At 41.0% G+C, this 14,473-nt stretch overlaps 1 protein-coding gene across 1 annotated transcript in view; it reads right to left on the bottom strand.

Moving 5' to 3' along the window:
* The window catches only part of LOC145263082 (DBH-like monooxygenase protein 1), a 101,357-nt gene that overhangs the window by 55,017 nt on the left and 31,867 nt on the right, over nt 1-14,473 (bottom strand). Inside the window, exon 6 of the mRNA XM_080119957.1 lies at nt 9,071-9,173. Within this exon, the coding sequence (XP_079976083.1) occupies nt 9,071-9,173 (103 nt within the window). The remainder of the gene's footprint in view (nt 1-9,070; nt 9,174-14,473) is intronic.

Below are 14,473 nucleotides of genomic sequence, written 5' to 3'. Positions count from 1 at the left end.
CAATGTACGAGGATATGTTGGTGCGAGATGTAACAGTGGCCAAGGCTTCAGCTATGCAGCGGGAGAAGATTTGTCCGGCAGATGTGAGACCAAAGGCGAGTCGTGTGTATTGGTAGCATTTGCCCTTCCATGTGAATGCAGTTTTGTGTCGATCACGCTCGTCGATAGCGATCTGCCAATAGCCACTGCGAAGATCAAGGGATGCAAAATATTTATTTCCTTCGCCGATTCTGTGGAACAGGTGGTCAATCGTAGGTATGGGGTAGGGGTCGAGATCGACTAGGACCTTGTTGAGTGTTGCTTTGAAGTTGGCAACTACCCGGATTGCCCCGTTCTTCTTGCGAACGGCAAATACAGGGCTATTAAAACCCTTGGGGTCCTTGCATGGTTCGATGATCTCTCTGGCGGCCATGTGCATGATTTCAGCATCGACGTCAGCCTCGAGAGCCTGGGCGATTGGGTGTTGCTTCTGACAGCGGGATTGGCCATTGGTTGGTATTCGAACTGGTCTGATGAAGGTACCCTTTTCTCCCTTTTCGGTACCCATGATGTCGGCGAAGCGGATGATTAAGTCTGCTGTGGCCTCCAGTTCGTCGCGGTTTGGATGGTTGGGCAATGCCACACCCACATTACTCTGTAGCCAGTGTAGTTTTTCATTTAGTGTCTTGGGGCTGGGCTGTGTGAGTCTAGTGGAATGATCGATGGTGTGGGCTCCAAATGTGGTATCATCAGCTGGTATCTTCTGTGTAAGAGCTGGTAGTATTGCTGCCGTGTGAGTTATCGGAGTGGACGCGAGCGTGCGTCTGAATTCGATCGTTGATTTTTGGTGGTCGATTGTGTAGGAGTCTAGTGTGCTGTGACCAAGGATGCTTTGGCCGATCAGGATTGGAGATATAGCGGATGTTATCAGCATGTTGATCCCGTCGAACCTGGGTGAATCGTGGTTGCCGATGGCGATGCCACAATTAAGTTCGCCAAGGATATGGATGCTGCCGTTTATGCCTCTCACATGCACGTTGGATGGCGTTATTCGACGTCTGACCTCTTCAGGTATTCGAGACACTAGCATAATGCAAGTGGAGCAGCCTGAGTCCAACATAGATATGTCCGAGAACGTAGCTCCCTCGATCATGAAATGTGTGTTGACGAAAGGTGACTTCTGCGCCGAGTGTTGATGAAAGTTAAATATGTCATGGTGAGTCTGTTGGACCACGGGGTGAGCCATCACATCTCGCCTGGTCCGTATTGAAAATCCTCGGCCATGGTAGTGGGGAGAGTATCTTCCGGTGGCATATCCTTGTCGTCTGTTGCGATATATGCCTGGGCACGAGGTGGGTGCCGGTACCGACAGTTGCGTCCATGGAAGCATGCATAGCCTTTCATGTAGTTTTGGCAGATCTCAGCATCCTGATTGTGTTCATCATCCCTGCGCATCTGAAAATGGCCGCGAGTGCCAGTGGGTTTGGTGTTGCGCAGTGTTGTGGTATCTTTCCTTGCCTGTGGGCGGAGAGTTTGCCTGTTCACATTGTGTTCAGTTCGCCTGGTCCTTTGATCAGATCGTTGTGGCCTGTTTGCGTAGTACGCGATGGGACTATCATTGATTTCATCGTCCGTTTTGACACCACAGTCGATGTACCGCTGTACATCACTAGCTATCCCACCCGCCGTATAATGCTTATCCATTGTTTTGACGATGTGTGGGTATAAGCTCGGTGTCCAGGCTTTCACCTTCTCACTCATTAGCATTGCACCCATGAGAGAGAAGACAGTATCTGCAGGTATTTCCCGTGAGTGGTCCGACTTAAATTTTGCCTTTATGTGTACTGCAGCCTCTCTAATCGTGTTTTCCAGTCGGCCGGCGAAATCTGTCAATCTCTCCCCATCTCGACGCTGCAAATCCCAAGCCCGGCTGAGGTGCTGGAAGTTTGTCATTTGGCTGCCGTGGGTCGTTATGAGGTATGCTTTGAGTTGCTCGAAGGTAGATGTGTCGTGTTGGGAGTCCGTCATTTGCTGGAATATCCCTTCGTTCAGAAGCTGTTTGCAGATTCTGACAAACTCTTTTTCGATACTAGGGTGTGTACTGATTTCCGGCTTGACATGTATCATGTATGTTTTGTTTACATCCGTGATGAAGCGGTTAACATCGTTCCCGGGGTTGAACTTTTTTATGTCCTTTACCGAATTGTGTATGGCCTGTAATCTGATCATCAGATTGTAGTCGTTATTATCGGCTTTGGGCGTGTCGTTTAAGGTGGTCGATTTGAGGGTGGAGAGCATAATCTCTAGGTCCGCTTTTATTTCGAGGATAAGGGCCTCGTCTGGTCGTGATGTACTCGATTTTAGCTGGAGGAGTGCCGATTTCTGGTCTCTGATAAAACTGAGAAGTTCGTTACGGGTGCACCCTGAGTAGTCCATTCTATCTGTCGCACGCTTCTGACACCAGTTGTTATGTTACGAAGCGTATGGTGACAAGCAAAAAGAATAGACAACACAGGATTAAGATTTGAACGAACTCAACAATTTATTTTCTAATAAATAACACAGAATAATAATAACGAGCTGTCCTTGGGGTGAAGATGGCAGATTGTTGTTAGTTGTTGTTATTGTGGTTATAAGGCACGACGAAACCTTCGTTTGTAATAGTAGTAGCAGCAGTGCTGGTCTGGTTATAATCGTGTGTCAATAGCGATAGTTGTTGTTGTTAGAAGGCGCGACGAAGCCTTCGTTGGTAATGGTAGTAGCAGCAGTGCTGGTTATAATCGTGTGTCAATAGCGATAGTTGTTGTTGATAGAAGGCGCGACGTAGCCTTCGTTGGTAATGGTAGTAGCAGCAGTGCTGGTTATAATCGTGTGTCAATAGCGATAGTTGTTGTTGTTAGGAGGCGCGCCGAAGCCTTCGTTGTAGTAGTAGTAGCATTGGTCGCGACAGCCGTAGCGTTGTGGTGATGGCGAGGCTGGTGGTCCTTCTGCTGTCTTTTCCTTGGCTTCGCTAAATATAGCAAGCACGCGGACGTAGTTGTAGACAAACGGTTAGTGATGAAGAAATTGCCTCCATGTCGAGAAAACTGTGTTTCTTTTGGGTTGTTGTTTTCGCTACGGTGTGTAAGGCATCTAAGCGTTTTGCCCGTAATTTTGTGGAGGTAACCATGATCATGTGCCTCGACTTTGGTGCCATGGTAGCGATCGTAGCGTGAATCCCTACGTAGTCAGTTTCTCCCCAAAGCGGTCAGGAATCATGAAACTTGAGTGGTGGTCGTCACGGTGACACGTGGCAGACAGTATGACGGCGTCCCCAAGTCAAAACGAGATCTAAATCATAACATCATAACATATATATATTCTAATCACGAGGTTTCGGCCAATGGAGCCTTCGAATTCTTTTCGTGTAACTCTCGTTGAATTCAGGAAATATTTATGTTGAATTTTAGAATCTATACGAAATTTTTCATTTGTATAATGAAAAGTCACAATCGATAACCAATCGATAACTTAAAAAACGTAATACATAATCAATAGATAAAAAAACAGCAGCGGTTACATCGTACGATAAACAATAATAATAATAACAATAAATAGCAGAGAGAGGTATTATACTCACGAGGTTTCGGCTAATTTAACCTACGAATTTTTTCCGGGTCTATTTCGTCGAATTCAGAAATATTTATGCTGAATTTTTTAATTTATACGAATTTTGTAATTCGTATTTCGTATTATGAAAAGCGCAAAATATAACCAATCGATAAATTTAAAAAAAAAAACTTTAAAAAAAAAAAAACGTAATACATAACCGATAGATAAAAAAAAGTCAGCGATAAGTCACAGATATGTACCTATTTACTATGCCTCCCCACGGGACAGAGTTAGACACCAGGGTCGTTTTTTAACGTGGAGAAAAGGTACAAAAATAAAAATTGTCTCAATCGTGAAGGATTTCTCCTCCGCTGAAAGAGAACAAGAAATGGAAGTGCAGCATCTGAAGAACAGATGGTATTTATTTGCTCCCCCACCGAGCAAATTAGGCACAAGGCCAATTTTTAATGTGAGGAGTGAAGGGAGGGGGAAGGGAAAAGGGGACCAGCTCCCGAGAGGTGTTAAATGGGAGCTGGTTAAAGGTCATGCATGTGGGGCTGCCCCCACATCTGGTCATTGCTAGTCATAGCTAGTCATAGCTTGCAGCATCTGAGGAACAGATGGTATTTATTTGCTCCCCCACCGAGCAAATTAGGCACAAGGCCAATTTTTAATGTGAGGAGTGAAGGGAGGGGGAAGGGAAAAAGGGGACCAGCTCCAGAGAGGTGGGAAATGGGAGCTGGTTAAAGGTCAGGCATGTGGGGTTGCCCCCACATCTGGTCTTTGCTAGTCATAGCTAGTCATAGCTAGTCATAGCTTGCAGTATCTGCCGGAACAGATGGTATTTATTTGCTCCCCCACTGAGCAAATTAGGCACAAGGCCATTTTTAATGTGAGGTAAAAACCAGCTCCCCTAAAAGTAGGCAAAAAGGGGGCACTCTGGTTACCAAAAATAATAATTGTCCCAGTATAGAGGGTTTCCCCTCCATTGACCGGTACAAATTATCTTAAGTGCAGCATCTGCCGGAACAGATGGTATTTATTTGCTCCCCCACCGAGCAAATTAGGCACAAGGCCGCTTTTTAATGTGAGGAGTGAAGGGAGGGGGAAGGGGAAAAGGGGACCAGCTCCCGAGAGGTGGGAAATGGGAGCTGGTTAAAGGTCAGGCATGTGGGGTTGCCCCCACATCTGGTCTTTGCTAGTCATAGCTAGTCATAGCTTGCAGTATCTGCCGGAACAGATGGTATTTATTTGCTCCCCCACCGAGCAAATTAGGCACAAGGCCAATTTTTAATGTGAGGAGTTAAGGGGAAATGGGGACCAACTCCCCGGGGAGTAAGGGGGCTGGATAGTGACAATTGGTATGAAGGGTTGCCCCTACATTGACCAAGGTCTTATATGTGGGGTCGCCGCCACATATGGTCTTTGCTTGCAGTATCTGCCGGAACAGATGGTATTTATTTGCTCCCCCACTGAGCAAATTAGGCACAAGGCCGTTTTTAATGTGAGGTAAAAACCAGCTCCCCTAAAAGTAGGCAAAAAGGGGGCACTCTGGTTACCAAAAATAATAATTGTCCCAGTATAGAGGGTTTCCCCTCCATTGACTGGTACAAATTATCTTAAGTGCAGCATCTGCCGGAACAGATGGTATTTATTTGCTCCCCCACTGAGCAAATTAGGCACAAGGCCGTTTTTAATGTGAGGTAAAAACCAGCTCCCCTAAAAGGGGTCACTCTGGTTACCAAAAATAATAATTGTCCCAGTATAGAGGGTTTCCCCTCCATTGACTGGTACAAATTATCTTAAGTGCAGCATCTGCCGGAACAGATGGTGTTTATTTGCTCCCCCACCGAGCAAATTAGGCACAAGGCCGCTTTTTAATGTGAGGAGTGAAGGGAGGGGGAAGGGAAAAAGGGGACCAGCTCCCGAGAGATGGTAAATGGGAGCTGGTTAATGGTCAGGCATGTGGGGTTGCCCCCACATCTGGTCTTTGCTAGTCATAGCTAGTCATAGCTTGCAGTATCTGTCGGAACAGATGGTATTTATTTGCTCCCCCACCGAGCAAATTAGGCACAAGGCCAATTTTTAATGTGAGGAGTGAAGGGAGGGGGAAGGGAAAAAGGGGACCAGCTCCCGAGAGGTGGGAAATGGGAGCTGGTTAATGGTCAGGCATGTGGGGTTGCCCCCACATCCGGTCTTTGCTAGTCATAGCTAGTCATAGCCAGTCATAGCTTGCAGTATCTGTCGGAACAGATGGTGTTTATTTGCTCCCCCACTGAGCAAATTAGGCACAAGGCCGTTTTTAATGTGAGGTAAAAACCAGCTCCCCTAAAAGGGGTCACTCTGGTTACCAAAAATAATAATTGTCCCAGTATAGAGGGTTTCCCCTCCATTGACTGGTACAAATTATCTTAAGTGCAGTATCTGTCGGAACAGATACTACACTTTGAGATATTAAATCTTTTATTCATGTTAAAAAAATACAGTAAAATTAACGGTGAACAAAAAACTTAGGCACATGGCCAACTCAAAAGGGGGGATTTTGGGGGTCGTTGGTCATCCTTGTCGCTCCAGAACTAAACAAAGTCAAAAGTTTCTCCCAGCTAGTATCTTCTTTCACCATAATACCGCATTCACCCTTTCATCTTGGGGGACGTCCTAGTAACTCCCAATTTTTAAAACATTTTTTATTGACGTGTAAAAACAAAAAAGATAACAATAAAATGGTAACAATAATTCATTTGTGTCGAGGGAGGGGGAAGAAAAAACAAAAGGTGATTAGTAGGACCCTCCCAACCCCGTCTAGTTGATAGACTGCCCGTTCCACTAGGTTTGTAAAAGGAACCTCGCTTCTGCGGGTCAGTCTCTAGGTGGGGATGCCCTCTAGATGGGGGTGAATGGAGAAAAGAAAATTTTGTGGGTAAGGGATGGAGGTTAGTTTGTATTTCTTTTTCTCCAAGATGGGTAAAATTTAGAGGAAGGGGTGAAAAACAAAAATTGCAGGTAAGAGGGGATGGGGATCTTGGAGGCTTCCTAATCGGGGAGGGATGGAACACACACTCAGCTAGCTGAGAGACTACTTGTTTAATTTAACTTTACAGAACTGCGCGTTCCACACCCAGGCGGGGAACACGTATTCGAATTTGGCTCCTCTTCGTACACACAGACTTGCCACATGTATCCATCTTCTGTCAAATGCCGCGCGATGCAGCCTTCTTCTATCACATCTGATCTTCACCCGTAGTTGGTGTTTAAAGAACGCAATCAGATCTTGATCAGAAAAAGACAACACCCCCCGGCAACCTTGCAGACGCGACGTCCAAATCACCATTCTCGCCACGGCCAGAATCGTAACGTAGACCATTTGTCTTTCCCGGTCCCACGGCGGCCTCACGTTGTCCACAACATTGGATACAGTAATTGGGCGAGGATGCTCAGGATCGATGCGAGCCGTCACCCCACTGACATACGACCAGTACTGGCGGAGTTCGCGGCAATCAAAGAAAGCGTGATCCGTAGTTTCCACAGCCGTTGTCCCACAACGGGGACAATCGGGCGACTCCAGAAACCCAGAACTGCATTGTATGTTGTTGAGTGGAAGTGCATTTCGGGCCAATCGCCAGGTCAGAGAGAACTCCGAATTGTTCAGATGACTCGAACCTGGCGCCCAGCTCCACGCGGAGCGGATCTCACTCTGCTGCCACCCCAAACGCGCGCATAGCGGGTCGTCAGCGGCCTCCCTCACTAGATCCCTGTGGAGTTCCCTACGGGTAGCAGTCACAAGGTCACTGGACCTTGGTAGTCGTTTTAGCGCGGCTCGGCACTCTTTCATGTAGGCAGATTCTCCCCGCGGCCTGCGACGGCTCTCGATGGAAGGGTCGAGAACGAGGTCGGGGAAGGCGGCAGTAACCACGGGGTGCCACGGTTGGTCCTCCTGCATATAGTTGCTCAGGAAGGCCAGTCTCTCAGCATCTCGATGACACTTCAAGTCCGGCATTCCCAAGCCTCCCTCACACGGACGTTGAATACAGACCTGTCTGCTCACCCAGTGTCTTCCTCTGTCCCAAAGGAGCGAGGACAAGAGTTCGACGAGAGCTTTTAGGTGTTGTGCAGGCAGGGGAAGTACGGCCAGTCGGTAAAGGATGAGAGGAAAGACGTAAGTGGCGCACGCCTCAGCTCTACCCTTTAAGGAAAGTTTCCTAGGAAGCCACGAACTGACTGCAGCCTCCACCTTTGACCGTACCTCCAACCAATTCTTGTCAAGCTGGAGACCCGGTCCGAACCACACGCCGAGGATCCGGACCGGGCCATCTGTCCAGCTGAAGGGCGCAGGGAGGTTTGCGTTGCCACTCCATGCGCCCAACCGCAGTCCTACCGACTTGTTGCGGTTTATCTTGGCCCCTGTAATTCTTTCGTACTGTGTGAGTGCCTCCGACACGACCTCAATGTCTCTGGAGCCCGACACGAAGATCGTGACATCATCGGCGAACGCGGATACCTTGGCAGCTGAGCCGCCAGGCAGAGCCATTCCGCGCAGGGCCGAATTTGCCTCCCCATGTCTCAGCTTGCGGAGAAGAGGCTCCAAAGCCAGGACATAAAGCAGGGGCGACAGCGGACAACCCTGACGAACCGACCGAGAGATAACAAAGGGTTTCGAGCGCTTTCCGTTCACTTGCACGACAGCCATGGGCTGCCGATACATTATGGAGATCCACTTGCAAAAGTCCGGTTTAAAACCGGCGGCCTCTAAGACAGATGCCAGGAAACGATGGTCGACCCTATCGAAAGCTTTGGACTGATCTAAGTTTATCAGCGCGGCTTCTGTGTCGTCATCTATTCCCCCCTCTAGGATCATGCGGATCAGGTGCAAGTTGTTCTGAATCGATCTCCCCTTCACAGCGTAGTTCTGTTCTGGTTCAACCAACTCGTCGATAACAACCTGCAGCCGATTCGACAGGACCTTGGCCAAAATCTTCAACTCTGTGTTTAGCAGAGTTATGGGCCTGTAGTCATCTAACTCTTCCCCTCCATGCCCGTCACCTTTCTTCAGCAATGTGATCACTCCCTTGGTCACTTGCCCTGGGATGGATCCCTGAGCAAACCAATGGTTGAACATATCCGTCAGAAGAGGCAGAAACATGGGCGACAGCCTCAAGTACAGTTCGTATGGCAGACCATCAAGTCCTGGCGATCTGTCACAGCTGACCTGCTTCAGCGCAGTAAAGACCTCCTGCTCCGTCACCCGGCCCTCGCAACCAGCCGCTCTACTTGGCCAAAAGGCAAACAGATATGTAACTGATACACAATAAATAGCATCGAGAGACATAAACAATAATTAAACTGATCCTTCGATACATAATATCATGCATCATAACTAAGAGATAATAAACCAATCGAAAGATTCCTATTAAATATTAACAATTAGCGACGGATGACCAACATATAATAAATAAATAAAAAATGGCGCTACATTCTTCAATTGAAAATTTTTAAAAAATACCTGATATTCTTTCCGGGTTGTCATAATGGATTTCCAATAGGAATACCCTGTTTTTATCTGTGACTTCAAGAGCTAAACCCACGTGTTCTGGCAACGGGAAATCCTTTTAGAAAAGACATTGAAAAATAAGAACAGGAAATAAAATTGAGCTTTAAATTGCTGTATTAATTAACATTTTGTTATAAAATACTCAACACTATTTGTTTATCGAATTGACTATGTAAGCCAAACTATTATCGAATGTATGCATCTAAATTCTGTTCCACATTATCACACACACGCGTGCACGCACGCACGCAAACATAAAAACACACACACAGACAAACACACACATATATATAGCTCTACTATCGTACTATTGAGATATCTAATAAAAACCTTATTTTATTTATTCATGTCATTTTTATCCCAAGTAGCAAAATTATATATATATATATATATATATATATATATATATATATATATATATATATATATATATATATATATATATATATATATAATACGTGGATGACATTCTCATTTTAGCTGAAAATAATGAACAGATACACCAATTACAGCACCTCTTTCAAGAAAATTCAATTTTAAAATTCACAGTAGAGTTAAATAATAACAATAAAATTCCATTTCTTGATGTCCTTATTGATACGTCTAATAACACTTGTAATACATCTGTATATAAAAAACCAACTAGCATAAACTCTAGCCTCCTGAACTTTAAAAGTGAGTGTCCACAAAGGTACAAAATAGCCATAATAAAAAATTTACTAAATCGTGCTAAAATGATATCCTCCACAAAAAAAGCATTGCTAATTGGAATAAAAAACATTAAACAAGTACTCATCAATAAACATTTCCCCAATTACATTGTTGATGAACAAATAAAAAAAATGCTACAATCTTCCGATAACCAGAAAAATAATGTTAGACAACACCGCAATGCAAACCCCATTAATATATTTTACGAAAATCAAATGACGCCTAATTTCAGAATCGAAGAAAATGCAATAAAAAATATTATACGAAGATACTTGACGCCTGTTGACAGTAATTTTAAAATTAAATTTATTATCTATTATAGGAAATTTCGAACACAAAACCTTGTGGTTAAAAACAACTCTTCACCGGCGATAAAAACGTTGGAGCAAACCAATGTAGTGTATAAATTTAAATGCTCTATTGGAGAATGTAACTCCAAAAATAATACATACATTGGGCATACAACAACAACGTTGTCCCGGCGAATAACTATGCACCTTAACGACACAAGCGCGATTTACAAACATTTAAAAAAAAAACATAGCTGTCCCCCCTCCAATGTTAGAAAGGTCCTCGTTGACAACACAAAAATTATACAACGGGAAAATAATGTAAAAAAATTAAAGATTCTTGAAGCGTCGTACATTAGAACTCTTCAACCTAATATAAATGACATTGCATTTCAAAAAAGCAGTAACGTTCTGAAATGTCTTGCGTAGTCCGTGTTGGACGGACTTCGTACATGGTGTCTACGAACTTGCTGGTTTTAGCACTCGAATTTTTAATCGACTTTTATTCTTAATCGACTTTTATTTTAACTCATCACTGAATATATATATTTTAGTTTTCATTTTTAATCCTCATTTTCGCAATCCTGTATTTTTACCACCTGATGATGATTCGTGGACGAATCGAAAGCGCTCGTAACAGCAACATGTATGGATCCTTTATTAATATTTTTGATTTTGAAACAAAAAAGACAATACGAAAAATTGAAAAATTAAAAAAAAAGAATTATAAGACAAAATGTCTCCGTTGTATTTAATAATATCTGCTTGAATATATATATATATATATATATATATATATATATATATATATATATATATATATATATATATATATATATTACTATTCTTGGATTTTTATCCTTCACCGGACTATCCATTCATGTGAAATCTTTTTATCATTTTTCTTTTACCTCCTGTTCCCTTTACCTCACCCTTTTTTTTAACCAAGTAAGATCTGTGACTTACTTGTAGTTTCATTAAATACTTTTATATGCAAAATCCGATCCTACATTTTGCTAATTCCTACCCTCTGATGAGAAGGAGAGTATTTCTTCGAAACTCCGCGGATTAAGGACTATCCACTTATCTTGTGCTTCCTTTTTTAAAATTAAATATGTTTTTAACTCTTTTTCAAGATGTCTTTTAACATGTTTTATTAATCATTTGTTCATATATATATATATATATATATATATATATATATATATATATATATATATATATATATATATGACACAGAAAGAGAGAGGGGGTGCAGGCCTGAACTGTTAATAAGAGAGTCTGTTTATAGGATGTGAAAACGTTCCAAAATTATTTTTCTATGCGCTGATGAGATCGTCTAGTTATGCAAAAAGCACTGGTCAATAACAAATTTATTGTCTGCTTTTTTAGTTGATTTAGGACGAATCTGAATCACAAAATTAGAACAGCATTATATAAAGACTAGTCATGAATACACAATTTTTTTTCATTTATAACTAGCTTTCATATAATGCTTTTTCAATTAATGCCAATGCCAGCAAATTCATAGCTTCGCTATAATATTCATTTGCTAATATCTTTTCTCTGGTGAGTATAACGCATTTCTTTGAAATTTTAATATATCTTTTTTGAGCATCTTGCAGAGCAATGAATTAATTTAAAATATAGTTTTACCAACTAAAATATGTGTTCTTCTATAACAAGCTCTATTTGCTATCTTGGTTGCTATCGAGCTTTTTTACTTGGTTGGGATTACTATATGAATTAATATTCATATTTATTTTATATTAACAGAATCTTTTGTCTCCTAAACTTAATATTTATTGATTGTTTATATATATATATATATATATATACATATATATATACATATATATACACATATACATATATATACACATATACATATATATATACACATATACATATATATACACATATACATGCATATATATATATATATATATATAATACATATATATATAGAATTTTTTTTAAGCCAAAGACAATGCGGAGAAAGACCGGAATTATGTAAGTAAAGAAAGAAAAACAAACAAATGTAGACGGGTATGCTTGAGTAGAGGAGTGTCTAGCCTTTATTCGTCTATCTTTCCTCACCTCAATGTATAATTATGTATAACCAAGTTGCTGGTATGTCCGGTGTATGTAAAGTCCGTGTGTGGTATGGAACTTTGATTAATTTCGAGAGAAAGGGACCTCTCTTCTTCAAAAGACAAAAGTGGATTCAAGATGGCGGAAAAGAACGTGACAGGACTGCAGAAACAGGGCAGGGTCAGTTGCGGGTAATTTTATCTTACTTATTTATTTTTTTATTATTTCTGTTGTAAGCTTTAGTTTTATATATATATATATATATATATATATATATATATATATATATATATATTATTTTTCCTTTATTTTATACAATATTGTATAATTTATTATTATTATTATTATTATTATTATTATTATTATTGTTATTACTGTTATTGCTATTGTTATCGTTATTATTATTATTATTATTATTATTATGATTGTTATTGTTGTTATTATTATGTGGACAAGGGGCTTCATTCTTTACAATAATAGTATCGCAGTGAAGATTGACGTGACCTGTTGTGTGAGGGGGGAGAAGATAACAGTTTAAGACCTTATTTTATCTCTTTTTAATGTATTATTATTATTATTATTATTATCATTATTATATATGTTTTATACTAGTTTGTATTAAATATATATATATATATATATATATATATATATATATATATATATATCCCCATTTTTCCGATGTTATAATACTCTGTCTTTGTTTACGTATATAGGCACTTATTTATATATTTGTTATTGTAATATGCAGTACCGGGTAAATTATGGTGTAAGGGAGATAATTTTGTTTAGCTTTATTACTTGTATCTTTTCTTTCCTTTATTTTTTTTATCTTGCTATTTTTTTTTTTTTTTAACATGCAATACCGGGTAAATTATAGTTTAAGGGAGATAATTCTGTTTGACTTTATTACTTGTATCCTTTTTTATTTATTTATTAAGTTTTTTATCTTGCCAAAGTTTAGTTAATATATACATACTATATATGCCTACCACACATGCGTAAACGCCTGTACATAAATACACATACGCACATAAATGTACGTATACCATACGCACATACCATGTGTATACTATATTCAGTGGATTATAGTGTAAGGGAGATAACTCTATCGGACTTAATATTTTTTTACTTTCTTTTTATTTAATTTTTTTCTATCTTGCTGTTGCTATGAGTACCGTATTATTTATTAATTCTGTATACTTCAATTTATATATATATTTTTTCTTTTTTAGTATTCATATATATATATTTATTTATTTTTGTTAGAATTTGTGTATTGTCGTTGCTCTGGTTCGCCTGTTATGAGGTGGTCAAAGGATAAAGGGAGAGCTCAGTTCTACTCTGTTATTCAGGGAAGGTTTGTGTTTCGAGATAAGGAGTGCTTCAGCAATTCTAAGGTTTCAAACGTTTCTGACTGAGGCAAGGATATAAACGCGAATAATACGTTTTGTGGTGTTGCATGAGATTATATGTTTGTGGAATGATGAGATTCTAGTGTTTATATGTTCTTTAATGCGTTGGTGTAGTGGTCTAGTGGTACTCCCTATGTATGATTTGTTGCATTTAGTGCATTGCAGGTCATAGACCACGTGGGTGCGCAAACATATGCCTGTATCTTTGATGGCACATTTAGATAGGGAGCAAGCGTCGGGTGTATGTGGTGGGTGTTTTCGGATTAGGTGCTGTCTTAAGGTGGTGCCGGTGTGGATAAGTTGTATTCTAGCTTCTCGTGGTGTATGGCTCTGTGGATAGCAGAGGAGATTCTATCATTGAAGAAGGGGAGCTTGAGGAAACAGGTATTTGAGAGAGCTTGGCGTTGGCGTTTTTTTTCTTTTTTGAGTGAGGATAAGGTAGAATTGGGATGATTGTCGGGTGCATTAGTGCACTTGTTGCGTATGCATGAAATCTCTGCGTGTGTATAGCTCAGTTTGTCTTTGAGAGGTAAGGTGGATCTAAAGTGTACAAACAAACGTCTGCTGGCAGGTTTCCTCTAGAATTCTGTGTACATAGAGCCGTTTTCTTTGATGTTGTTTGAAATCAAGGAGTGAGAGAGAGCCAGCGTTGTCTGGGTGTTCCATGGTGAACTGTTGGTGGGGGTCGGCATTGTTAAATGTGTTGAAGATTTTGATGGTTTCTTCTCGGGAGCATGTGAGTATGAGGATGTCATCTATATATCTTGTGTAGAGAAGGTAGGAGTTGCAAGTGCTGATTGCTTGTCTTTCGAGTCTATCCATATAAGCAATAGCTAGTATACCGG

Source organism: Euprymna scolopes, chromosome 38 (assembly GCF_053919585.1).
Source record: "Euprymna scolopes isolate OS-2025 chromosome 38, ASM5391958v1, whole genome shotgun sequence".
Taxonomy (NCBI): domain Eukaryota; kingdom Metazoa; phylum Mollusca; class Cephalopoda; order Sepiida; family Sepiolidae; genus Euprymna; species Euprymna scolopes.
Note: the sequence above shows the minus strand (reverse complement) of the source record. Positions and strands in the feature narration are given on the sequence as shown.